Here is a 27989-nt window from a genome sequence, read left to right on the forward strand (position 1 = left end):
TGTCTACATAACCTGGTTCAAGCATTTATGACATTACCCTGAAGAAGGCACAGTGATGCCGAAACGTTGGTGGTTTACCAAAATAAATTACTGGGAGCTTGTTATTTAATTTTATAGCTCACTGTTCAATGTTGCAATTTTACTTCTGAGTTTTTCCACTTTACTAGTGAATTAATCATTTAAATGATTGGCAATATCTAAAGGCTTTGTTATAAATCACCCATCAACTTCAATGAACAATGGAGATTAATTGGCTTTTCTGCCCATGATATCATTTAAGGTATTCCAAAGCATTTTTCCATTGTGTTTTATGTAATTTATCTTGGTTTGGTGATACCATTTCATCTTTTTATGTTTAGTCACAAAATGTCTCAATTGACATTATGTCAACCAATCAGCTGAGCAGTCCGACTTGTTTGTCACCTCTTGTGCTTAATTTCTATGAACCGTAAAAATGTTCAATTCATCATCAATCCAGGGGGCTCTAACAGTTCTCACAGTTAATTTCTTAACAGGTGCATGCTTGTCAACGATTTGCATTAATAATTTTACAAATACTTCCAGCGCCGCAGATGGATTCCCTTCCTCATACATCTGACCAACATAAATGTTTGTCATCTTGTAAAGGAGTGTACGTTTTGGAAGAGTGTGGTTCCCAATCAGAGGCAGCTGTCTATCGTTGTCTCTGATTGAGAATTATACTTAGCCAGCCTTTTTTCCCACCTATGTTGTGGGTAATTATTTATTTTCTGTGTGTGTTTGTGTGCGCCACGGTTGCGTCACGTTCGGTTTCTGTTTACCTTGTTTTTTTTGTGAAAGTTTCACTTCATTAACAGATGTGGAATTACATGCACGCTGCGCCTTGGCTCATCTATGACAGGGAATTTGAAGACAGTGAACGTGACAGAATTATCCACCTTAAAAAGACCAAGCAGCGTGCGCCAACTTGGAAGACGAGCTGGACCGGGGAGGAGATTATGGCAGGGGACAAGACCCGGTAACGGAAGCCCGAGAGGCAGCTCCAAAAAATGTTTTTTGGGGGGCTCACTGGGAGATTGGCGGAGTCAGGGTTAAGACCTGAGCCAACTTCCCATGCTTACCGTGGGGAGCATGTGACTGGTCAGGCACCGTGTTATGCTGTGATGCGCACTGTGTCTCCAGTGAGCATTCACAGGCCGGTGCACTCTGTCCCTGCGCCCTGCATTTGCCGGCGGAAGTGGGCATCCAGCCAGGACGGGTTGTGCCAGCTCTACGCTCGAGACCTCCAGTGCGCCTCCACAGCCCAGTGTATCCGGTGCCTGCTCCACGCACCAGGCTTCCAGTGCATCTTCCCAGTCCGGTGAGACCTGTTCCGGTTCCTCGTACCAGGCCTCCAGTATGTCGCACCAGCCTGGTAAGCCCTGTGGAAGCTCCACGCACCAGGCTTCCAGTACGTCTCCTCAGTCCGGTGAGACCTGTTCCGTCTCCACGTACAAAGCCTCCAGTGATGATCCATGGCCCGAAGCCTCCAGTGATGATCCATAGCCCGGAGCCTCCAGTGATGATCCATGGCCCAGAGCCTCTAGTGATGATCCATGGCAGAAAGCCTCCAGTGATAATCCATGGCACAAAGCTTCCAGTGATGATCCATGGCCCGGAGCCTGTAGTGATGATCCTTGGCTCGAAGCCTCCAGTGATGATCCATGGCCCGGAGCCTGTAGTGATGATCCATGGCACAAAGCCTCAAGTGATAATCCATGGCCCGGAGCCTCCAGTGATAATCCATTGCACAAAGCCTTCAGTGGCAATCCATAGTCTGGAGCCTCCAACGAAGATCCATAGTCTGGAGCCTCCAACGAAGATCCCCAGTCCGGAGCCTCCAGCGATGGTGCCGAGTCCGGAGCCTCCAGTGACGGTCCCCAGTCCGGAGCCTGCAGCGACGGTCCCCAGTCCGGAGCCTGCAGCGTCGGTCCCCAGTCAGAGCCTGCAGCACCGGTCCCCAGTCCGGATTCTGCAGCATCGGTTCCCAGTCCAGAGCCTCCAGCGGCGGTCTGCAGTCCAGATCCTCCAGTGGGGGTTCCCAGTCCAGAGCCTACAGCGGGGGTTCCCAATCCTGAGCCTCAGGCGATGATCCACAGTCTTTCTTCTCCAGCAACGATCCACAGTCCGGAGTCTCCGGAGACAATCCGCTGTCCAGTTCCACGGAAGCGGAGGGGTCAGTGTGCGGAGCGGGGGCTACGTCCCGAACCGGACCCGCCACCGAGGATAGATAACCACCCAGACCCTCCCCTATTGAGTCAAGTTTTGCGGCCGGAGTCCGCAACTTTGGGACGAGGGGTACTGTCACGCCCTGACCTTAGAGAGCCGTTTTATTTCTCTATTTGGTTAGGTCAGGGTGTGATTTGGATGGCATTCTATGTTTTCTATTTCTTTGTTTTTGGTCGAGTGTGGTTCCCAATCAGAGGCAGCTGTCTATCGTTGTCTCTGATTGGGAGTCCTACTTAGGCAGCCTTTTCTCACCTATGTTGTGGGTAATTATTTATTTTCTGTGTGTGTTCTGTGTGTGTTTGTGTGTGTCCGTTTCTATTTACCTGTTTTTTGGGGGAAAGTTTCACTTCATTAAAAGATGTGGAATTACATGCACGCTGCGCCTTGGCTTATCTATGACAGGGAGTTTGAAGACAGTGAACGTGACAGTAGGAGAGCAGGGATGGGTGATAACAGGATAACTTTAATATACACCCTGCCCCAAAGGCACAGGCGAGGCAGCACAACGCACAACCACGGTAACATGAACCGGATTATACAAAACAAACAAACAAACCTAGGTTTGAAACAAACTTAGCGCAAGCCAGCCTGTAGCGTAACACCCTACACAAAGAACAATTCCACACACAGACATGGGGAAACAGAGGATAATATACATTTAGTCGGATGAGGGAATGTAAACCAGGTGCAGGAAAAAACAAATGGAAAATGAAAGGTGGAGCGGAGATGGCTAGAAGACCTGTGACATCAACCGCCGAACGCGCCCGAACAAGGAGAGGGACCGACTTCGGCGGAAGTCGTGACAACGGGAGGATAGTGCATTTTTTTCCCTGGTTTACATTTGCTATTCTGCTCGTATTTTCCCTATAAACAATGGCTTGACTTACTTTTGATATTACCTATGATATGAAGGCAGTGCGCTCCAGTGCTCCAACTAGCACACAGCTCGGACACCCATGCATACCCCACAAGACATGCCACCAGAGGTCTCTTCACAATCCCCAAGTCAAGAACAGACTATGGAAGGCGCACAGTACTACATAGAGCCATGGCTACATGGAACTCTATTCCATATCAGGTAACTGATACAAGAATCAGATTTTAAACACGTACACATGGATTTTGTATTGTAGATATGTGGTAGTAGAGTAGTGGCCTGAGGGAACACACTTAATGGGTTATGAAATGAAAGGTCAAGTAATATTTTAGATTGTATATACAGTGCCTTGCGAAAGTATTCGGCCCCCTTGAACTTTGCAACCTTTTGCCACATTTCAGGCTTCAAACATAAAGATATAAAACTGTATTTTTTTGTGAAGAATCAACAACAAATGGGACACAATCATGAAGTGGAACGACATTTATTGGATATTTCAAACTTTTTTAACAAATCAAAAACTGAAAAATTGGGCGTGCAAAGTTATTCAGCCCCCTTAAGTTAATACTTTGTAGCGCCACCTTTTGCTGCGATTACAGCTGTAAGTCGCTTGGGGTATGTCTCTATCAGTTTTGCACATCGAGAGACTGAAATTTTTTCCCATTCCTCCTTGCAAAACAGCTCGAGCTCAGTGAGGTTGGATGGAGAGCATTTGTGAACAGCAGTTTTCAGTTCTTTCCACAGATTCTCGATTGGATTCAGGTCTGGACTTTGACTTGGCCATTCTAACACCTGGATATGTTTATTTTTGAACCATTCCATTGTAGATGTTGCTTTATGTTTTGGATCATTGTCTTGTTGGAAGACAAATCTCCGTCCCAGTCTCAGGTCTTTTGCAGACTACATCAGGTTTTCTTCCAGAATGGTCCTGTATTTGGCTCCATCCATCTTCCCATCAATTTTAACCATCTTCCCCGTCCCTGCTGAAGAAAATCAGGCCCAAACCATGATGCTGCCACCACCATGTTTGACAGTGGGTATGGTTTGTTCAGGGTGATGAGCTGTGTTGCTTTTACGTCAAACATAATGTTTTGCATTGTTGCCAAAAAGTTAAATTTTGGTTTCATCTGACCAGAGCACCTTCTTCCACATGTTTGGTGTGTCTCCCAGGTGGCTTGTGGCTAACTTTAAACAACACTTTTTATGGATATCTTTAAGAAATGGCTTTCTTCTTGCCACTCTTCCATAAAGGCCAGATTTGTGCAATATACGACTGGTTGTTGTCCTATGGACAGAGTCTCCCACCTCAGCTGTAGATCTCTGCAGTTCATCCAGAGTGATCATGGGCCTCTTGGCTGCATCTCTGATCAGTCTTCTCCTTGTATGAGCTGAAAGTTTAGAGGGACGGCCAGGTCTTGGTAGATTTGCAGTGGTCTGATACTCCTTCCATTTCAATATTATCGCTTGCACAGTGCTCCTTGGGATGTTTAAAGCTTGGGAAATCTTTTTGTATCCAAATCCGGCTTTAAACTTCTTCACAACAGTATCTCGGACCTGCCTGTTGTGTTCCTTGTTCTTCATGATGCTCTCTGCGCTTTTAACGGACCTCTGAGACTATCACAGTGCAGGTGCATTTATACGGAGACTTGATTACACACAGGTGGATTGTATTTATCATCATTAGTCATTTAGGTCAACATTGGATCATTCAGAGATCCTCACTGAACTTCTGGAGAGAGTTTGCTGCACTGAAAGTAAAGGGGCTGAATAATTTTGCACGCCCAATTTTTCAGTTTTTGATTTGTTAAAAAAGTTTGAAATATCCAATAAATGTCGTTCCACTTCATGATTGTGTCCCACTTGTTGTTGATTCTTCACAAAAAAATACAGTTTTATATCTTTATGTTTGAAGCCTGAAATGTGGCAAAAGGTCACAAAGTTCAAGGGGGCCGAATACTTTCGCAAGGCACTGTAACTGCCTTAATGTTACTGAACTCCAGGAAGCGTATCTGCTGCCTTAATAAATACAAGACAAATTGAATGCTTTATTATAGGCTAAAGGTGCATTTTTATGCCGAAAAATTACTGATCTTCACAAAATTTAAACTCACACGACGCCTATGTATTCCAGTTAGGCTCTACACCGGTTGTAAAGCGAATTAATGTTCTTAATTTTAAGAAGCTATTTGGCCACTTTAGTTTCCTCTAATGGAAATTACCATCGGGGACTAATCAAGTAAACTAACTTTATTAAGATTCTCGCCAGGGGAGAGGTTACAACAAACTCTGCAAACTCAGTACAGGCCGGTCAGAAGCTCTACCAGTGGACTGTCCCCAAGCACCTTTTAAACTACGATACACACAACTCATAAACATCATTCCTCCTCAGCACAAGGGAGGAGGTTTGGGTGCCAAAAAGAATGTTTAACAAGACACCTGCTCCTGATAATGTTCTCAGAGGATATTTCTGGGCGTTTACCCAAGAGCTCAAGGTTCTCTCTTGGGTATTGTCTGCACACGCACGCATGCACGCACGCACGCGCACGCACACACACACACACACACACACACACACACACACACACTTCCTCATCTAGTGAGCACAAAGGGAACTAGTTATAAAACATGTTATATAGCAAATATGTGTTACATTATAGCAACCAATGCACACAATCATATAGCCAGGGTTAAACAATTCATAAGCTTATGTCATCATTTTTCCATTACAATACAAACCTTATCAAAACATATAGGCCTACATGAGGTGTGCACTGGGATTTGCAAAAGTTGCAAAAAAAGGCACGCTCTGTTCCTTGCCTTACTGCACACGCTGGGCATCACTCACAAGTGATAACACAATTTACAAGTGATAGGCTAATAATGTCACCCATTAGTCTGTTCTTAATTTAATCTTGTCTTTACAAATACTAAATAATATATGTGTGAAATTAATTTTGATTTAGAATGGACAATTATTATGCATCTGTCTCAGAACAGAGGCAGGGGAAAACATCTATGCACTTAAATAGCGAATGGAAGATGCTTTTCCCACATGGTTCATTTTCATGCCGACCAGGTAGGCTATACTCCTGTTGTAAAGCGAAGCAACATGCTTAAGGAAATGTTAAGAAATAAATATAGTAAGCCTAGCCTATAGAAAGCTGATGGGATCCTCCTCTTTTTAATAGAGACCATTAAAAGGCTATTTTCTCACGCAATTGCATAGCCTAAAGAAATGTTGCGCAACATGAGCTCATGGGCTCTCCTTAAGTGTTTGATTTGATTTTTGATTACATTTGCATTGATGTCAAAGGGATTAGAGGGACAATAGAGTGCTGAGTACCAGTCAGTTAGCAAGTTTGGTAGGCTACTAATGACTATAAGCAGTATCAGAGCTTGGAGAAGACTAGTTACGGTGACTAAACAGTCGCATGGAATTTGCTTGTGGTCATGACTTGTGACCACCTGTGTGGCGATAATAAGGTCACCATAACACCCCTACTAACAATATAATGCTTATCTTAATACAACATTTTCAGATAAAAAAATAACAAATTAGCCTCCTTCTGTAAGTCTATATTTGTCTGGCAGACGCAGTAGCCATCTGACATAAAGAAATGCATATTGCTGTTGTGGATGCATAATTAGGCCTATGCAAGCAATGCCCTGATACATGTAGTGCTCAAATCTCTGACTGCTGAACTGTGAGGTGAACAATTCATTATTGTTTTAGGAAAGCCGCCTAAAAAACATAAAAAATGAACTATAAAGTTTTGCATGTGCAACACATCAAAACATAAGGAATAATTATTTTGTCATTTGTTATAGGCTGTTTTTATGGGCACATAAATCTGGCTAATTTGTCCAATATCCCTTGTTTATTGATGGCACTGGCTGTGCCAGGTCGGATCTAAATCGGATCACATTTTTTTAACACCTTTATTTAACCAGGTAGGCTAGTTGAGAACAAGTTCTCATTTGCAACTGCGACCTGGCCAAGATAAAGCAAAGCAGTTCGACACATACAACAACACAGAGTTACACATGGAATAAACAAACATACAGTTAATAATACAGTAGAAAAATTATATATACAGCATGTCAAATGAGGTAGGATAAGGGAGGTAAAGGCAAGAAATAGGCAATGGTGGCAAAGTATTTACAATATAGCAATTAAACACTGGGATGGTAGATGTGCAGAAGATGAATGTGCAAGTAGAGATACAGGGGTGCAAGGGAGCAAGATAAATAAATAAATGCAGTATGAGGATGAGGTAGCTGGGTGGGCTATTTACAGATGGGCTATGCACAGGTGCAGTGATCTGTGTGCTGCTCTGACAGCTGGTGCTTAAAGCTAGTGAGGGAGATATGAGTCTCCAGTTTCAGTGATTTTTGCAGTTCGTTCCAGTCATTGGCAGCATTGAACTGGAAGGAAAGGCGGCCAAAGTAAGAATTGGCTTTGGGGGTGACCAGTGAGATATATCTGCTGGAGTGATATATCTGCTACGGGTGGGTGTTGATATGGTGACCAGTGAGCTGAGATAAGGTGGGGCTTTACCTAGCAGAGACTTGTAGATGACCTGGAGCCAGTGGGTTGGCGACGAGTATGAAGCGAGGGCCAGCCAACGACAGTGTACAGGTCGCAGTGGTGGGTAGTATATGGGGCTTTGGTGACAAAATGAATGGCACTGTGATAGACTGCATCCAGTTTGCTGAGTAGAGTGTTGGAGGCTATTTTGTAAATGACATCGTCAAAGTCAAGGATCGGTAGGATGGTCAGTTTTACGAGGGTATGTTTGGCAGCATGAGTGAAGGATGCTTTGTTGCGAAATAGGAAGCCGATTCTAGATTTAATTTTGGATTGGAGATGCTTAATGTGAGTCTGGAAGGAGAGTTTACAGTCTAACCAGACACCTAGGTATTTGTAGTTGTCCATATATTCTAAGTCAGAACCGTCCAGAGTAGTGAGGCTGAACGGGAAGGCAGGTGCGGGCAGCGATCGGTTGAAGAGCATTCATTTAATTTTACTTGCATTTAAGAGCAGTTGGAAGCCACGGAAGGAGAGTTGTATGGCATTGAAGCTCGTCTGGAGGTTAGTTAATACAGTGTCCAAAGAAGGGCCAGAGATATACAGAATGGTGTCGTCTGTGTAGAGTTGGATCAGAGAATCACCAGCAGCAAGAGCGACATCATTGATGTATACAGAGAAGAGAGTCAGCCCGAGAATTGAACCCTGTGGCACCCCCATAGAGACTGCCAGAGGTTCGGACAACAGGCCCTCCGATTTGACACACTGAACTCTATCAGAGAAGTAGTTGGTGAACCAGGCGAGGCAATCCTTTGAGAAACCAAGGCTGTTGAGTCTGCCGATAAGAATGTGGTGATTGACAGAGTCGAAAGCCTTGACCAGGTCGATGAATACGGCTGCACAGTAATGTCTCTTATCGATGGCGGTTATAATATTGTTTAGGACCTTGAGCGTGGCTGAAGTGCACCCATGTACAGCTCGGAAACCAGAATGCATAGCGGAGAAGGTACAGTGGGATTCGAAATGGTCAGTAATCTGTTTGTTAACTTGGCTTTGGAAGACCTTAGAAAGGCAGGGTAGGATAGATATAGGTCTGTAGCAGTTGCATTAATTTCTTGGCGCACCCATCCCGTTAGCGGGATAATTTTCGTCAACATCCGTTGAATTGCAGAGCGCCAAATTCAAGTTAAATTACTAAAAATATTTAATTTTCATGAAATATAGCAAAACACAGCTTAGCTTGTTGTTCATCCACCTGGCGTGTCAGATTTCAAAAAAGCTGTACAGCAAAAGCAATCCAAGCGTTTATGTTAGGACATCTCTCTCAGCAGACAAAACATTACAAACAGCTAGCAGCAAAGTAGATTGGTCACGAAAGTCAGAAAAGCAATAACATGAATTGTTTACCTTTGATGATCTTCGGATGTTTGCACTCACGAGACTCCCAGTTACACAATAAATGTTCCTTTTGTTCCATAAAGATTCTATTTATATCCAAAAACCTCCATTTGGTTGGTGCATTTTGTTCAGAAATCCACAGGCTCGTGCAGGTCATGACGGGCAGACGAAAATTCCAAATAGTATCTGTAAAGTTCGTAGAAACATGTCAAACTGTTTTTAGAATCAATCCTCAGGTTGTTTTTACAATAAATAATTGATAATATTTCAACCGGAATGTAGCTTTTTCAATAGGAGAGAAAGAGAAAATGTCTGCTCCAAGCTGTTGCGCATGCAAAACTCTGCTGGCACCCAGCACGCAGCCATCCACTAACAGAATTAATATTTTCTAAATAAAAGCCTGAAACTATGTCTAAAGACTGTTCACACCATGTGGATGCCATAGGGAAAGGAATCTGGTTGATATCCCTTTAAATGGAGGGAAAGCATGCAATGGAACAGGGAGATTCGTTTCTCTTAGGCATTTCCTTGTTGGATTTTCCTCAGGTTTTCACCTGCAATATCAGTTCTGTTGTACTCACAGACACTATTTTGACAGTTCTGGAAACGATAGAGTGTTTTCTATCCTAACCTGACAATTATATGCATATTCTAGATTCTGGGCCTAAGAAATAGGCAGTTTCATTTGGGTACGTTTTTCATCCAAACATCAAAATACTGCCCCCTACACTCAACAGGTTAAGTACTGCAGTGCATCTCCTCTCATGGACTGCACCAGACTTTCCAGTTCTTGCTGTAGAGATGTTACCCCACTCATCCACCAAGGCACTTGCAAGTTCCCGGACATTTCTGGGGGGAGTGGCCACACACAGAACGAACAGTATGGCTGGTGGCATTGTCATGCTGGAAAGTCATGTCAGGATGAGCCTGCAGGGAGGGTACCACATGAGGGAGGAGGATGTCTTCCCTGTAACGCACAGCGTTGAGATTGCCTGCAATGACAACAAGCTCAGTCCGATGATACTGTGACACACCGCCCCAGACCATGACGGACCCTCCACCTCTAAAACGCTCACGCTCCAGAGTACAGGCCTCGGTGTAATGCTTTCCTTTGGCGATAAACGCAAATCTGACCATCACCCCTGGTGCGACAAAACCGCGACTCATCAGTGAAGAGCACATTTTGCCAGTCCTGTCTGGTCCAGCAACGGTTGGTTTGTGCCCATAGGCGACGTTGTTGCCGGTGATGGCTGGTGAAGACCTGCCTTACAACAGGCCCACAAGCCCTCAGTCCAGCCTCTCTCAGCCTATTGCGGACAGTCTGAGCACTGATGGAGGGATTGTGTGTTCCTGGTGTACCCCGGGCAGTTGTTGTTGCCATCCTGTATCTGTCCCGCAGGTGTGATGTTTGGATGTACCGATCCTGTGCAAGTGTTGATACACGTGGTCTGCCACTGCGAGGATGATCAGCTGTCCGTCCTGTCTTCCTGTAGCGCTGTCTTAGGAGTCTCACAGTACGCTCTTTGCAATTTATTGCCCTGGCCACATCTGCAGTCCTCATGCCTCCTTGTAGCATGCCTAAGGCACGTTCACACAGATGTGCAGGGACCCTGGGCATCTTTATTTTGGTCAGTAGAAAGGCCTCTTTAGTGTCCTAAGTTTTCATAACTGACCTTAATTGCCTACCGTCTGTAAGCTGTTAGTGTCTTAACGACCGTTCCACAGGTGCATGTTCATTAATTGTTTATAATTCACTGAACAAGCTTTGGAAACAGTGTTTAAACCCTTTACAATGAAGATCTTTGAATCTTTGATTTTTACGAATTATCTTTGATAGAAAGGGTCCTGAAAAAGGGAAGTTTATTTTTTTGCTGAGTTTATGTATTTTATTTACTAACAAATAAAATCAATCCAAACTGTGCAGCGGCCAATGATGAATGGAAAGAAACATGTGTTACAAAATGCCAAAAGGTTTAATGACATTCGGAGATTGTCAAGCCAAGCCTTCTATGTTGGGTAAGCCTACAAGGTAGGGAGGGATGTACACTATATAGACAAGAGTATGTGGACATCCCTTCAAATTAATGGATTCAGCTATTTCAGCCACATCCATTGCTAACAAGTGTATAATATTGAACACACAGCCATGCAATCTACATAGACAAACATTGGCAGTAGAATGGGCTTACTGAAGAGCTCAGTGACTTTCAACATGGCACCGTCATAAGAAGTCACCTTTCCAGCAAATCAGTTTGTCATATTTCTGCCCTGCTAGAGCTGCCTCAGTCAACTATAAGTAATTGTGAAGTAGAATCGTATAAGTGCAACAACGGCTCAACTGCGAAGTGGTAGGTCCCACGAGCTCACAGAATGGATACGGCAAGTGCTGAAGCGAGTAGCTCATAAAAATTGTCTGTTCTCGGTTGCAACACTCACTACCGAGTTCCAAACTGCCCCTAGAAGAAACATCAGCACAAGAACTGTTCGTTAGGAGCTTCATGGAATTAGTTTCCATGGACGAGCAGCCGCACACAAGCCTAAGATCACCATACACATTGCCAAGAGTCATCTGGAGTGGTGTAAAACTCGCCACCATTAGACTCTGGAGCAGTGGAAACGCGTTCTCTGGAGTGATGAATCACGCTTCACCATCTGGCAGTCCGACGGACTAATCTGGGTTGGCAGATGCCAGGAGAATGCTACCTACCCTAATGCATAGTGCCAACTGTAAAATTTAGTGGAGGAGGAACAATGGTCTGGTGCTGTTCTTAGTGGTTCGGCTAGGCCCCTTAGTTCCAGTGAAAGGAAATCTTGACGCTACAGCATACAATTACATTCTAGAAGATTCTGTACTTCCAACTTTGTGGTAACAGTTCGGGGAAGGTTTTTTTTCTGTTTCAGCATGACATTGCCTCTGTGCACAAAGCGAGGTCCATAGAGAAATGGTTTGTCGAGATCAGTGTGGAAGAACTTGACTGAATCACCCAACATTAGTGCCGACCTCACTAATGCTCTTGTGGCTGAATGGAAGTATGTCCCTGCAGCAATGTTCCAACGTCTAGTGGAAAGCCTTCCCAGAAGAGTGGAGGCTGTTATAGCAGCAAAGGGGGGACCAATTCCATATTAATGCCCATGATTTTGGAATGAGATGTTCGACGAGCAGGTGTCCACATACTTTTGGTCATGGTGTGTACTTTATGTTTGTCGAGATTGACATAGTCTATTATTATGGTGTTGAAAACACAAACCATACTGAAGTGCCCAAAGTCGGTATGCTTTGTTTATTGGTTGTGTGGTGCATTTGACCAGAAACCTGTTGGTGGAAAATTCATTGCATATATTTGGACGGCAGGGTAGCCTAGTGGTTAGAGCGTTGGACTAGTAACCGGAAGGTTGTGAGTTCAAACCCCCAAGCTGACAAGGTACAAATCTGTCGTTCTGCCCCTGAACAGGCAGTTAACCCACTGTTCCCAGGCCGTTATTGAAAATAAGAATTTGTTCTTAACTGACTTGCCTGGTTAAATAAAGGTAAAATAAAAAAAAAAAAAAAAAAAAAAATTTCTATAATTATATGGCATCAAAATGTTCAAAATCAAATTTCCCCCAAGCTGATCATTATATGCAGCCACCTCTGATTGTAGTGTAATGGAACAGGCAGGGAGAGTGAGCTCGTCTGTGGTGGTCGGCTAACCTTCTGGTCAATAGCCCTGTTTGGCATCGACTGTGCCACCAAAGCAGTCGATATCCACATTTATAAACATAGGGTCGCTACAGTTATTGTTATTTGTGTTCGTAAACATTATTGAGTTAATTCTATGAGGGGGGAAGGTGTTCCATTTATATTAGCGCACAAGAGGAGGGTAATGTGAAAATATTGTTTACGTTATGGAGGGGGTGCATTTCTTTTTTATGACACCTTGAGTTAGACCAGCGCCTCTCCCCCAGTACATTTTGAAATGTACCTTACGATAAGGTAAATAAGGCATTTACTTTGATAGGAATGCACATATGTACAAAGTAATTATTTGTAAGGAAAACAACAAAAGGCAATGAGGCCACCAGTGGAAAATTCACTGCTGCATACAACAAATTTGGGCAGGTTCTGACTGGAGAATATGCAAATGTTCACATGCTCAGAACAGGTGAGTGATGTCGCACCCAAAACGGCAGGGAATGTTGTACACCTCTTCAACAAAAGAGTCCTGAGAAAACATCTTGTATGATCTCTTATAAATTACTTTAGGCCCAACCTTTGGTAATTTGGTTATTTCTGTTATTGCCACAATGTTATGGTCACTACGTCATGGGTCCCTCCAGAACGTTCATTACGCACACCTGGCCCCCATTCCCAGTAATTAGTAATTGCATAAGTGTGCCCTTGGTTTATCAATGTCCTGTCAATTATTGTTACAAAGTCTGTTGCTGCGAGTACCTGTGCTGTGTGTTTTGGCTTTCGTGCCATTGTGGATTGCGCAGATGATTACGGGTCTCGTCCCATGTTTTAATCATTGTGCGCTTGTGTTATTTTTCCGAGGTGCTCCTCGCTCTCTTGTTTGGGTTTCTACCCTGTGTTTTGTATTGTGTTTGTTTGGTCTCCGTCCCCGTGCCTTTACACAGCAGGCCGTAATTTGGGTGTAATTAAAAGCCCTATTACGCATTCCTGCGCCTGTCTCCCGAATCATTCATACCAGCATGACACACGACCACCAATGGGAACAAAGAGAAGACATGATATTGGATATGATATGAGAGAAGATATGATAAATACAAGTGGATGTCACAGATCCAACACTATTGGTATGCACTCTAGTTGGTTGAGTGATAACCTGGGTCATATTATAGGCATTAGTCACAGTTAGAAGCTTCGTCTTGAGAGGACAGCTATTTGTTAACCAGTCGATGTTCAGGTCACCCTGAAAATGAGCCTCTCTGTTAACATCACATACACTATCAAGCATTGCACACATATTATCCAAATACTGCCTGTTAGCACTTGGTGGCCTATAGCAGCACCCCAAAAGAAGGGGCTTTAGATGTGGCAGGTGAACTTGTAACCACGACACTTCAACAACATTTGACATGAGATGCCCATCTAAGCAGGAATATGGCTCTGAACATATAGAGCAACACCTCACCATAGGCATTCCGGTCTTTTCGGTAGATGTTATATCCTTATATTGCTACTGCTGTATCATCAAATGAATTATCTAAGTGCGTTTCAGAGTATATGAATGTTAGCAAGTTATTGATTTTATTGACCTTACTTCTAAGGCTACATATATTCATACCCTTTCCTGGGTAGCTTATCGAAGACAGACATAACATGGGGAAGAAAATAAAAGTAAAATAAAAATATAAACATTGTTTAGCTAATAGTGTCAGTCAATCAGGCACTCGTTAATTCTTAGTTGGTGTGTGTGATGTTGGGCTGAAGCTACTCAATCAATCTATCAAATGTATTTATATAGCCCTTTTTACATCAGCCGATGTCATAAAGTGCTATACAGAAACCCAGCTCAAAACCCCAAACAGCAAGTAATGCAGAACTTGTCCGTGTAGACCAATTTGGGTTTCCAATCTCTCCTAAAGAATGTCATGATCGATGGTGTCAAAAGTGGCACTAAGGTCTAGGAGCATGAGGACTGATGCACAGCAATGGTCTGACGCCATTAAAAGGTCATTTACCACCTTCACGAGGTTCGAGAGCAGTTTATTATGTTCAACATAGGAGGGCCAAGCACAGGAAGTAGCTATTTCAGTAATTTAGTTAGAATAGGGTCCAGTACAGTATGCAGCTTGAAGGTTCAGAGGACATTACTATTTTCATGAATGTGTCTAGAGGATAAAAAAAACTGGTGTCTTCCTTGATCCAAGGTCCTGGCAGTGTTGTGCAGACTCAGGACAACTACGTTTTGGAGAAATACGCAGGTTTAAAGAGGAGTCCGTAATTTGCTTTCTAATGATTATGATCTTTTCATCGATGAAGTTCATGAATTTATCACTGCTGAAAGCCATCCTCTCTTGGTGAATGATTTTTAGTTAGCTTTGCGACAGTATCAAAAATACATTTTTGGATTGTTCTTATTCTCCTCAATTAAGTTGGAAAAATAGGATGCTCAAGCAGCAGTGAGGGCTCTTCGATATTGTGTGGTACTATCTTTCCCAGCTCGTCGAGTTCCAGTTTGGTGGGGCGCCACTTCCGTTCCAATTTTCTGGAAGCTTGCTTCAGGGCTCAGGTATTTTCTGTATACCAGGGAGCTAGTTTCTTATGACAAATGTTTTTTGTTTTTAGGGGTGCAACTGCATCTAGGGTATTACGCAAGGTTAAATTTAGTTCCTCAGGTAGGTGGTTAGCCGGTTTTTGTACTCCGATGTCCTTGGGTAGGTGGAGGGAGTCTGGAAGGGCATCTAGGAATCTTTGGGTTGTCCGGGAATTTATAGCACAGCTTTTGATAATCGTTGGTTGGGGTCTAAGCAGATTATTTGTTACGATTGCAAACATAATAAATTGGTGGTCCGATAGTCCAGGATTATGAGGTAAAACATTAAGCTCCACAATATTTATTCCACGGGACAAAACTAGGTCCAGAGTATGACTGTGGCAGTGAGTAGGTCCGGAGACAAGTTAGACAAAACCCATTGAGTTTATGATGGCTCCGAAAGCCTTTTGGAATGGGTCTGTGGATTTTTCCATGTGAATATTAAAGTCACCAAAAATGTGAATATTATCTGCCATGACTACAAGGTCCGATAGGAATTCAGGGAACTCAGGGAGGAACGGTGCATACAGCCCAGGAGGCCTGTAAACACTAGCTATAAAAAGTGATTGAGTAGGCAGTATAGATTTCATAACTAGAAGCTCAAAAGACAAAATCACATTCATTTATTTTTTGGTAAATTTAAATTTGCTATCTTTAATTTTAGCAAAATCCCACCTTTGCTGGATGCGCGGGGGACATGGTCACTAGTGTAACCAGGAGTAGAGGCCTCATTTAACACAGTATATTAATCAGACTTAAGCCATGTTTCAGTCAGGCCAATCACAACAAGATTATGATCAGTGATTAGATGATTGATTATAACTGCCTTGGAAGTGAGGGATCTAACAATAAGTAGCCCTATTTTGAGATGTGCGATATCACAATATCTTTAAATAATGACAGTAATGGAGGAGGTGGAGGAGCTGGCTATCAGCTTGCTGCCTGCACCCTATCTCGTTGTGGAGCTAGAGGAGTTAAAGGCCTGTCTATGTTCATAGATAAGATGAGAGCACCCCTCCAGCGAGGATGGAGTCCCTTACTCCTCAGCAGGCCATGCTTGGTCCTGTTTCTGGGTGAGTCCCAGAAAGAGGGCAAATTAGCTACTGACCCAGAAGCATGACTCTCTCATGTTTCTGGGTCAGAGAGGGTGGGCAATGGGATTGTCATAGCGGATGTAAGCAATGTGCCCACACTCTCTGCCAGCTTTCATAGCTGGGATAAGTTATTTCCCCCTCTGGTGCACAGCTTCAGAGAATTACTTCTTAAGGAAGATGTTGGTTTCTTTCAAGTTCTTGGCTCTCTCCAGAACAGCCATCTAATCCTTGAACCTTAGTAATTTGAGCAATATCAGCCTGGGTCTGTCACCTGGGATGGTTATAGGTTTTCCAGAGCTGTGGATGCAGTCCACCTCAATCCTCCTATCTGCAGCTTTTCAGTGATCCCTTTCCTCACTTTCTCCTCAGACTCCATCCAGGTCCACCACAATGTTATTCCTCTTGGATTGTCCCAGATAGTCTGTTTTCCCTGTCATCTGTAATAATGATACACAAACAGTGCTGATGTCATCTCGCGTGGACTTGTTGTCATCTTGAAAGTCTCTTCTTAAAGTCCTGGACCTCTCTGGTCAGATCATCCATTATTTTGTAAGTTGAGTCCACCAGTATTTGGACAAAGCTCTTGAAGCTACTTTCCTGTTGCTGTAACAATTGCTTATAGACATATTTTTGTTGATTGGTAGTGAGCAGAAAACAAGAGAGAGCTCCCTAAGCCTATTTCCCTAATCATGAATGTATCTTAAGTCTATTATGTGGACAATTAATATAATGCCACCCAGGGTACCCCCAAGGAAATTTAAATGGTGAAGCTCTGGAGAATGGAGAGAAATATTGATGTAGAAAAGCTGTGGGCACGATGAGTCATGCAGGGGGATTTGTGTGACATGTCTTCTAGCAAAGAGGGGTTTTTGGGTCCAAATCCTACTATTGGTTTGTACAGTTCTGACAAGGAGGGTAGTGAGAGAGGTAAGAGCAAGTTGAAGGATATGAATAACTCTCCCTTAGATACATATTCCTTGAGACACTGTTCTCTGCTGTAAGAAGTGAGAAGTGAGAAAGAAGTGAGAAGTGAGAATCACAACCATTTATAGCTGTGATAAACCTTGTAATATTTAGCCTACAGTGTAGCCTACTACAGTAAAATAATCACATTGTCTGAGCTGGATTTGTGTGATTAATAAAAACAGAACAGTCCTATTCCAATTCAACAGTCATCCTGCTGGTTCAGCGCTGGTTGCCAACAGAAAATGGTTAGTGTACTTTCAGGATGTGGTTATGTTGGAATTATCCACTTCCCGCATAAACAAAGCCAAGTCTACTATCTTATGGAAATTAGCTGCCTTAAAAATAGAAAAAAAGAGTATGTAGGTGTGCTTTCCTGATGGTGGTACATGGTAAATAATATTTAATTTTATTGTAGTGTTCGTTTATTGTTATTATTTGTTTGTATGTTTTGGTAGCCTAGTGGTTAGAGCTTTGGGCCAGTAACCAAAAGGTTGCTGGGTCGAATGACAAGGTAAAAATCTGTCATTCTGCCCCTGAGCAAGGCAGTTTAACCCACTGCCGAAGACATGGATGTTGGTTTTAAGGCAGCCCCCCCTGATTCAGAGGGCTTGGGTTAAATGCGGAAAACACATTTCAGTGGAAGGCATTAAGTTGTACAACTGACTAGGTATCACCCTTTCCCCTTAAGTCCTTTATATTGTGTGTTGACCAAGGTTGGGGGTGGGATGGGGTTGCCAGGGGTATGTTTGGAAGTGGGGTGGGGAGGGGGTGTATTGCCTTTGATGTGACCCAATAAAAACAATTGGTCACAAAAGAACAGTGATCCTGCACATTGGAATCCATCCCACTATGATCTCAGAAGACAATACGGAGGTCATCTATAACTCACAATGAATCCAGGCCCTTCGTGAGGTCTGAAATTGTAAATGGCTGGCTATCACGGCTGTTCCTGGCTGCTCAGTCGCTATAGACACAGTGTGTTCCAGTTATATTAAAAGACACCGGTATACTTGATATCTTGATGGAAAGCTTGTCACCATCATACTGTAGCTCTCACATGTGAGACATACTGTATGCTTGAATCCCAAATGGCACCCTATTCCCTTTATAGCACACTACTTTTGACCAGGGCCCACAAGGAAACAGTATGAACAGAATATGACAACAACACTAACAGACTGTCCTCAATGCAGGCTGAATCCTAATTTTCAAATGGCAAATCTCCCATAGACATCATGCATGATTCATGAGAAGAGTTCTATCCGCATTTCTCAAGTTAGGATTTGATCCTAAATAGTAAATGCATTCAGACTCCACTACAGCTACAGAACGAGAGGATCATATTTACTCTCTTATTTCATCTCTTACAAAAGACTGCAAATTATTACCACTGTTATCAAATTATTTTCAAGTGCCACATACAGTCTGTCACTTCATAATTATGCATTTACTCACTGCCTTCCTAAAGACAAACAATGTATACGAAACGCTTCAGTTTGGTTTTAGACCCCATCATAGCACTGAGACTGCACTCGGGAAGGTGGTAAATGATCTTTTAATGGTGTCAAACCAAGGCTCTGCATCTGTTCTTGTGCTTCTAGACCTTAGTGCCACTTTTGGAAACCAAAATTGGTCTACACAGACAAGTTCTGGCCTGGTTTAGATCTTATCTGTTGGAAAGATATCAGTTTGTCTCTGTGGATGGTTTGTCCCTTGAGTTAATTTTTCAGATGTGCTTTCACAATGAAATGTTGTCTGTTTAGTACATTGGTATGACTATGAGCATATACTGAGGTATCTAGATGACTAGAAAACACTTTAGAATCGGCTGTGGAATCTTTAGAATCGGCTGTATTTTTATGAGGAGGTATGGGCAAGATATAGCTTGGAGACATTTCCACATTTTGGTGTGTTACCGCCTGAATTTAAAATTGACATTTTGTGTCACTGGCCTACACAATACCCTATAATGTCAAAGTGGAATTATGTTTTTACAAATGTTTACAAATGAATAAAACATTAAATCTGAAATGTCTTGAATCATTAAGTATTCAACCCCTGTCACGCCCTGGTCTTAGTTATCTTTGTTTTCTTTATTATTTTGGTTAGGTCAGGGTGTGACGAGGGTGGTATGTGTTTTATCTTGTCAAGGTTTCTTTGTACATCTATGGGGTTTTGGTTGGTCTAGGTTAATGTAGGTCTATGGTGGCCTGAATTGGTTCCCAATCGTTGTCTCTGATTGGGGATTCTATTTAGGTTGCCATTTTCCATTTTTGTTTTGTGGGTTATTGTCTATGTGTAGTGCATTTCAGCACTCGTGTTATACAGCGTCATGTTCGTTTTGTTGTTTCGTTCAGTGTTCGTTCTTCCATTAAAAGAAGATGTACTCTTATCACGCTGTGCCTTGGTCTCCTCACTGTGACGAACATGACAGAATAACCCACCAAACCAGGACCAAGCAGCGTGAAAAGTTGGAACCGCGCTTAATGGGGAAATGGACCTGGGAGGAGGTATTAGATGGAGCAGGTCCCTGAACACAGCCGGGGGAGTAACGCCAACCTAAGGAGGAGTTAGAGGCAGCGAAAGCCGAACGGCGATACTACGAGGATAAATACAAGAGAATAGAGGAACAGAGACGATATGAAGGTACACGGCTAGCACGGAAGCCCGAGAGGCAGCCCCAAGATTATTTTTTTTGGGGGGTGGCACACCAGGAGATTAGCTGAGTCAGTTAGGAGACCTGAGCCAACTCCTCGTGCTTACCGTGGGGAGCGTGTAACTGGTCAGGCACCGTGTTATGCAGAGATGCGCACAGTGTCTCCAGAGCGCTATTCTAGCCTGGTGCGCTCTATTGCAGCTCCTCGCATTTGCCGGGCTAGAAGGGGCATCCAGCCAGGACGTATTGAGCTAGCTCTATGTTCTGGATCTCCAATGCTTCTCCACGGTCCAGTGTATCCTGTGCCTCCTCCCCGCACTCGCCCTGAGGTGCGTGTCACCAGCCCAGTACCACCAGTGCCAACACCACGCACCAGGCTTCCTGTGCGCCTTCAGAGCCCAGTACGCCCTGTTCCTCCTCCCCGCACTCGCCCTGAGGTGCATATCCCCAGCCCGGTACCACCAGTGCCGGCACCACACACCAGGCCTACAGTGCGCCTCAGCAGTCCAGAACGTCCGTCGACAGTACCCAGTCCAGAGCGTCCGGCGACAGTACCCAGTCCAGAGCGTCCAGCGACAGTACACAGTACAGAGCGTCCGGCGACAGTACCCAGTCCGGAACCGCCAACGACGGGCCACAGTCCGGAACCTCCAACAACGGGCCACAGTCCGGAACCTCCAACAACGGGCCACAGTCCGGAACTTCCAGCGACTGGCCACAGTCCGGAACCTCCAACGACGGTCCCCAGCCCGGTGTCTCCAGCGACGATCCTCAGCCCGGGGTCTCCAGTGACGGCCCCCACTCCGGGGTCTCCAGCATTGATCCACGCAGCGAGGGTCCCCAGCCCGACGCTAGCGTCCCACCTCGACAACAGCCAGTAAAATTGCAGGGCGCCAAATTCAAAACAACAGAAATCCCATAATTAAAATTCCTCAAACATACAAGTATTATCCACCATTTTAAAGATAAACTTCTTGTAAATCCAACCACAGTGTCCGATTTCAAAAAGGCTTTACTGTGAAAGAACACCACGTGATTATGTTAGGTCAGTACCTAGTCACAGAAAACCATACAGCCACAAAAAGCAGAAATAGAGATAAAATGAATCACTAACCTTTGATGATCTTCATCAGATGGCACTCATAGGACTTCATGTTTTGTTCGATAAAGTTCATATTTATATCCAAAAATCTCAGTTTACATTGGCGCGTTATGGTCAGAAATGCATTGTCTCAAACAAACATCCAGTGAAAGCGCAGAGAGCCACATCAAGTGAAAGAAATACTCATCATAAACATTGATAAACGAAACAAGTGTTAAACATACAAATAAAGATAAACTTCATCTTAATGAAACCGCTGTGTCAGATTTCAAAAAGGCTTTACGGAGAAAGCACACTTTGTGATTATGTTAGGTCTGCACCTAGCCACAGAAACCCATACAGCCATTTTCCAGCCAAGGGAGTGTCACAAAAGTCAGAAATGGCATTAAAATGAATCACTTACCTTTGATGATCTTCATCTGGTAGCACTCCCAGGTTTCCATGTTAGACAAATGTTTGTTTTGTTCGATAATGTCCCTCTTTATGACCAAAAACCTCCTTTTTGTTCACGCGTTTTGTCCAGTAATCCGAATGCTTAAGACACGTGCACTAAGTCCAGACGAAAAGTTTTTGAAAAGTACAATAAAAGTTAGTAGAAACATGCCAAACAATGTTTAAAATCAATTCTCCGTATTTTTTTGTCATAAATAATAAATAATATTTCAACCGGACAAAAGCTTTGTCAATAGGAAAGGAGAAACAAGAAAGGCGTGTTTGCGATCAGGCGCATGGCCGATGAATGAAAATTTCCACTGGCCACTGATTGAAAGTGCTGTATCTCCCTCATTGTTCAGAGTAAAAGCCTGAAACAATGCCTAAAGACTGGCCACACGCAGAGGAAGCCATAGAGACTGTGAACTGGGTCCTAAGTCTTTGTATGGTGGATAGGCTTTCAATGGAAAAACAGCCTTTCAAAATAATAGTACTTCCTGGTTGGATTTTCCTCAGGTTTATGCCTGCCATATCAGTTCTGTTATACTCACAGACATTATTTTAACAGTTTTGGAAACCTTAGAGTGTTTTCTATCCAAATCGACTAATTATATGCATATCCTATCTTCTGGGCCTGAGTAGCAGGTAGTTTAATTTGGGCAAGCTTTTCATCCAAAATTCAGAATGCTGCCCCCTAGTGAAGTTAACAAATTATTATTATTATTATTTTTTTGTACCTTTATTTAATAAAAAAACATTTTCGAAATCACAGTTGTCAAGGGCATACATTTAACCACAAAATAAAGCAAGAAAGATTTGACTGCTTCTTTACACAGGAACATAATGTACTGTATGTGGTTTATCAGTCAGTTAAATTGAGTAGTCTTTCAGCTACTCTCTATCAAACCTTGCACCGTATTTGATTGCTGTTTCAATGTTTGATTTAAATGCATCATAATCTCTCAGATGGGCTGTGGGAAATGTTATTGTGTTGGTGCATGCACTAACAACAGGTTAACAAACAGTGTGGTTATCTTGATCTTTTTGATGGCATAATATATTCTTCCAAGTATCAGGCAATTTTGGCTGACAATCTGGTTGCCTCTGCCAGAAGGCCGTGGGTGGACTTTCCAACAAGACAATGACCCGAAACATACCTCAAGATCCACACAGAAATGGTTCTGTGACAACAAAATCAATGTTCTGCCATGGCCATCTCAGTCGCCGAACCTCAATCCAATCAAAAACATGTGGGCTGAGTGGAAGAGGGCAGTTGATAAGCACAAACCCAAGAATGTGAAGGATCTTGAAAGGATCTGCATAGAGGAATGGTCCATAATCCCTCCAAATCTGTTCCTTAACCTTGTCAAACATTACAGGAAAAAACTCCATGCTGTTATCCTTGCCAGAGGTGGTGGCACTAAGTACTAAATGAGGAGTGCCAATAATTATGAAAACTTGATTTTGGTTAAATTGAATTTGTATTAAATAATTGAATGATTTTTTGGTTCCATTGAAACATTAAATAAGTACAGTATTTCTCACATGTTGGTATTTTGAATTCATCTCTATAATTATGTTGTTTATATTTTTTTTAAGTATTGTTTGTGCATTGCCGGTAATGATTTTCCTCCTCTTCTGAGGAGGAGTAGGAAGGATCGGACCAATATGCAGGGTGGTAAGTGTTTGTCATTTTATTAAACTGAACTGAACACTACAATACAAAGTAACAAAAAGAACAACCAAAACAGTTCCGCCTGGTAACTAATACAAAGACAGAAAACAACTACCCACAGATCATAGTGAGAAAACAGCTGCCTCTGATTGGGAACCATACCAGGCCAAACACAGAAATACAAAACATAGAACACGAAACATAGAATGCCCACCCCAACTCACACCCTGACCAAACAAAAAAAACTAAAATAGAGAAAAAGGAACTAAGGTCAGGACGTGACATTGCCAGTCAGGGGTGCCAGTAATTTTGCAGCCCACAGTACTACAGTAACAATAGCAGGGAGTAAGAACGAATACAAACATGTAAACAATACACACCATCAAGTTCTTGGAGGAAATCTTGAAAGAAATCCAAGATTTCCGTCTCCTTCTTTTGTTTTGGAGAACCACTTTCACTCATCTCTGCGGCCAGGTTTGAGATGTAGTGTGCGTCAACCTAAAGACATTGAGGTCGAGTTTTGACTATCTAAAATTTCAAGACATACATTACTTTCACTATATTTCTGATACACAGGTCACCTGACCAAAACTAGGACCCCATAAATAACAATCATATTTAGCAGGCAGAATACTAAACAGCAGTTTGTTAATTACCATGTCATCATCCCCAATCACAAAGAGATTGCGACATTCCTTCGGGTTCTTCTGCATGATCTCTATTAGGTTGTAGACTTCTATTAGGTTGTAGATCTTACTGCAGAAACCTTGGCGCATGATAATGTACTCTAAAAACAATACTGTTTAAAACATAATAAATGAAATCCGTTGACACAAATTGTGGGTTGTTGCAATGTAAGAATAATGGAATTTAAAAGACAATTTCAACTCAGATCAAATGTTTCAACCCATGAAGGCTAATGGGTGCTTTGTTAGAATAAGAAAACAGTTTACATACCTTATAATGCTCTGCTTGTGATCCAAGTTGACGGGGCCTGTGTAGTCACAGTTGAGGATTCCTTCAGTGTAGAGTGACAGGTCAAATGCATCTTCAATCTGAAAGCCCATTTAATTTTTAAGCACAACTAATTCATTGCTGAAAAATGTATGAGAAGAATATGCTTTCGATTTCATCAACACACCGTTTCGATTAATGGCGACAACTCTGTGTCGTGTACACTATCCTTTGTTAGGTCCTTCAGGGTCCCGGTCACCAGATAGTAGTAACACCACTCCTGCATGAATCGTGGAGACGGTCCACCTTGTGCAAGGCTCACCGCAAATATTTCACCTGCCACTCTGGATATAAGAGTGAAATAAGAAAATGTTCCTTCCTAGTATTTTTTTTAACATTTAGAAACGTATGTGTTTTACAGAATTGTACATGTGGCTAACACTTTTGTAGAGTACCGTATGTATGTACATACAGGTGACTATATATATCGACTATGAAACAAATAAGACATGGCCTGCTTATGAATTGCCATGAAAAGGCATTCGTAGCTAAATGCTTTTGGCTCGCTTGACAATAATAATGATTTATCATTCTACGGTATGTATGTACAGTATGTAATATAGTAGAATGGTATGAATCGACACTGAATCGTAGGAGCTAACTACTAGCTATGTGAGAAGTTGGATGGAAGAACGCCCAGTGCTGCTTACCTGAGATGCCATCATCACACAGTCCTTCTTCATAGGTGTCCGCTATGACTTCCTTTGTGTTGGAAAGAAAGGCTGAACAGTATTGGTTTTAGCCAAACTGACACTCCAAAAATGCATACATTTTTGCGCACTGTTACAAGATATTGTACATTTTTTAACTTTAAAGCCTCGTTTTTGCTTTCGGAACAATTATTTTTGATTGAAACAAAAACTCAAATGAGAGTGCTCTGAAATCAGAGTAGATAGCCAGAGCGAATTTACCAGCTACGTCTATTGACAGTTGTCGCAGTGACATCATGAACATTCTATTGAAATGGTTATTTGCAAAGCTAGCTAGCTAAACAATTAACCATAATCCCAATTCATAACGTTACTACGCTGCATGAATCTGTGCAGGTTGCTAACCAACCAGGTTCAATGTTAGCCAGCTAGCTAAAATTAGGCTGTGAACCAAAAAAACCAATGCAAATGGTTCTGAGATACGAATAATATTACTACCACAGATTTTACACGTAACGCTAGCGAGCCTGCCAGATAACATTAGCTAGCTAATAGTACGCTTTAACTTGAAATTAAAACTACTTTCTGAAAAAAAAAATTGAAATGTGTAATATCTGAAAGTGTAGCTAGCTAGACTCTCTTATCCATGGATGGACACTTCTCCCTCTCTTTCACGGATGCCAGCATTAAAAAGGATTACCTACACATAAACTTGGTTCGAATACCCATACTAACATACTGTATACTACATACTTAATGAGTATACGGTATGCTACATACTATATACTATTAGTTAATTTTAGTATACTGTAAACGAACAGTATCCTTTCAGTTGAGCTTACTAGTGCTTCGCCTGTCTACTGGAAGTTGATGCTGTTGCTATGCAACTTCTTGCTAGCATAAGAAATTACTAGCTAGACATCTTACGACTTCATTAACAATGTCCATTAAGAACGCACAATGACTATACCGCTTAGCTAAGCTAAGAATGACTTGAATAATCAAGTAAATAGGTTGTGTTCATAAATTTACTCTGGCTATCTTCTCCGATTTTTCAAAGCACTCCCATCTGAGTGTGCCAGAAGGCAGATTAAATAATGAAGGTAGGCTAGTTGAGAACAAGTTCTCATTTGCAACTACGACCTGGCCAAGATAAAGCGTAGCAATTCGGCACATACAACAACACAGAGTTACACATGGAATAAACAAAACATACAGTCAAAAATACAGTAGAACAAAACAAAACAAAAAGTCTATATACAGTGAGTGCAAATGAGGTAAGTTAAGGAAATAAATAGGCCATAGTGGCAAAGTAATTGCACTATAGCAATTAAACACTGGAATGGTAGATCGGCAGAAGATGAATGTGCAGGTGGAGATACTGGGGTGCAAAGGAGCAAAATAAATAAATAAATAAACACCAGGATGAGGTAGGTAGGTAGATAGATGGGCTATGTACAGGTGCAGTAATCGGTGAGCTGCTCTGACAGCTGGTGCTTAAAGCTAGTGAGGGAGATGTGAGTCTCCCGCTTCCGAGATTTTTGCAATTCATTCCAGTCATGGGCAGCAGAGAACTGGAAGGAAAGATGACCAAATGAAGAATTGGCTTTGGGGATGACCAGTGAGATATACCTGCTGGAGCGCGTGCTACGAGTGGGTGCTGCTATAGTGACCAGTGAGCTGAGATAAGGCAGGGCTTTATCTAGCAGAGACTTGTAGATAACCTGATGTTGGAGTTGTACTTGGCCACGCAGTCATAGGTGAACAGGGAGTACAGGAGGGGACTAAGCACGCACCCCTGAGAGGTTCCAGTGTTGAGGATCATCGTGGCAGATTTGTTGTTGCCTACCCTTACTACTTGGGGGTGGGACGTCAGGAAGTACAGGATCCAGTTGCAGAAAGAGGTGTTTAGACCCCGGGTCCTTAGCTTACAGATGAGCTTTGTGGGCACTATGGTGTTGAACGCTGAACTGTAGTGAATGAATAGCATTCTCACATAGGTGTTCCTTTTGTCCAGGTGGGAAAGGGCAGTGTGGAGTGCGATTGAGATTGCGTCATCTGTGAATCTGTTGGTGCAGTAAGCAAATTGGAGTTTTGGTGTCAACTGCCAAAGCCACAACGAAATAACTAAATGTATGCATGGAGAGAGGGGTCTCTTGCTGAATGGGGAAGCAATGGCTTTATGCCACAGCTGAGCTTTCACAGGTGTGCCCCATCAGCACTGATGACCCTCTCAGCTCCGCCCACCTCTCCTACTCCGCCCACCTATCTCCTGCAGGAAATAAGCACAGCAAAACCCAGTTGACAGAGCAGGGAGGGGCCATCACACTTTGTAGTCCGTAATAGTTTTCCATCCCTGTCACATCCGACTAGCATCAGAGCCGGTGTAGTTGGATTCAACCTTAGTCTTTTATTGACGCTTTGACTGTTTCATGGTTTGTTTGAGGGCATAGCAGATTACTGTCCCCCTCCTTGGAAGCGGAAGCTCTAGGCTTTATCTCGGTGTGGATGTTTCCTGTAATCCATGGCTTCTGATTGGGAAATGTAGGTACGGTCACTGTGGGGACGACGTCATCTATGTACTTATTGATGAAGTTGGGGACTGAGCTGGTGTACTCTTCAATGCCATTGGATGAATCCCGTAACATATTCCAGTCTGTGCTAGCAAAACGTTCCTGTAGCTTAGCATCTGCGTCATCTGACCACTTCCGTATTGAGTGAGTCACTGGTACTTCCTGCTTTAGTTTTTGCTTGTAAGCAGGAGTCAGGAGGATAGAATTGTGGTCAGGTTTGCCACATGGAGGGGGAGAGAGAGCTTAGTATGTGTCTCTGTGTGTCGATTAAAGGTGGTCTACAGTTTTTGTCCCCTCTGGTTGCACATGACATGCTGTTGGAAATTAGGTAAAAATGATTTAAGTTTGCCTGAATTAAAGTCCCTGGCCACTAACATCTCCACTTCTGGATGAGCATTTTCTTGTTTGCTTATGGCTTTATACAGCTTGTTGAGTGCGCTGTTAGTGCGGTCAGCTCGTTGAGTTCGGCCAGCATCGGTTTGTGGTGGTAAATAGATGGCCACGAATAATGTAGATG

At 42.9% G+C, this 27989-nt stretch overlaps 1 protein-coding gene across 1 annotated transcript; it reads left to right on the plus strand.

Moving 5' to 3' along the window:
* The first annotated feature begins 977 nt into the window (after nt 1-977).
* LOC149976903 (uncharacterized) lies at nt 978-27242 on the plus strand. The gene is made up of 5 exons (XM_090201608.1): nt 978-997; nt 1162-1216; nt 1478-1928; nt 1961-2194; nt 27091-27242. The coding sequence occupies exons 1-5, from the start codon at nt 978-980 to the stop codon at nt 27240-27242; spliced, it is 912 nt and encodes a 303-aa protein (XP_090057734.1).
* Nucleotides 27243-27989: the final 747 nt, after the last annotated feature.

This window comes from Oncorhynchus mykiss, chromosome 16, assembly GCF_057628025.1.
Source record: "Oncorhynchus mykiss isolate SJ-2025 chromosome 16, ASM5762802v1, whole genome shotgun sequence".
In the NCBI taxonomy this organism is placed as follows: domain Eukaryota; kingdom Metazoa; phylum Chordata; class Actinopteri; order Salmoniformes; family Salmonidae; genus Oncorhynchus; species Oncorhynchus mykiss.

Excerpts from the sequence above, each read along its gene's own strand:
- LOC149976903 (XM_090201608.1), top strand. The coding sequence starts at position 978 with ATGGCAGGGGACAAGACCCG. Across the intron at positions 1,217-1,477 it reads CCCTGCATTTGCCGGCGGAA|CCTCCAGTGATGATCCATGG; the intron begins GTGGGCATCCAG and ends CCACGTACAAAG. Across the intron at positions 1,929-1,960 it reads GCCTGCAGCGACGGTCCCCA|AGCCTGCAGCACCGGTCCCC; the intron begins GTCCGGAGCCTG and ends GTCCCCAGTCAG.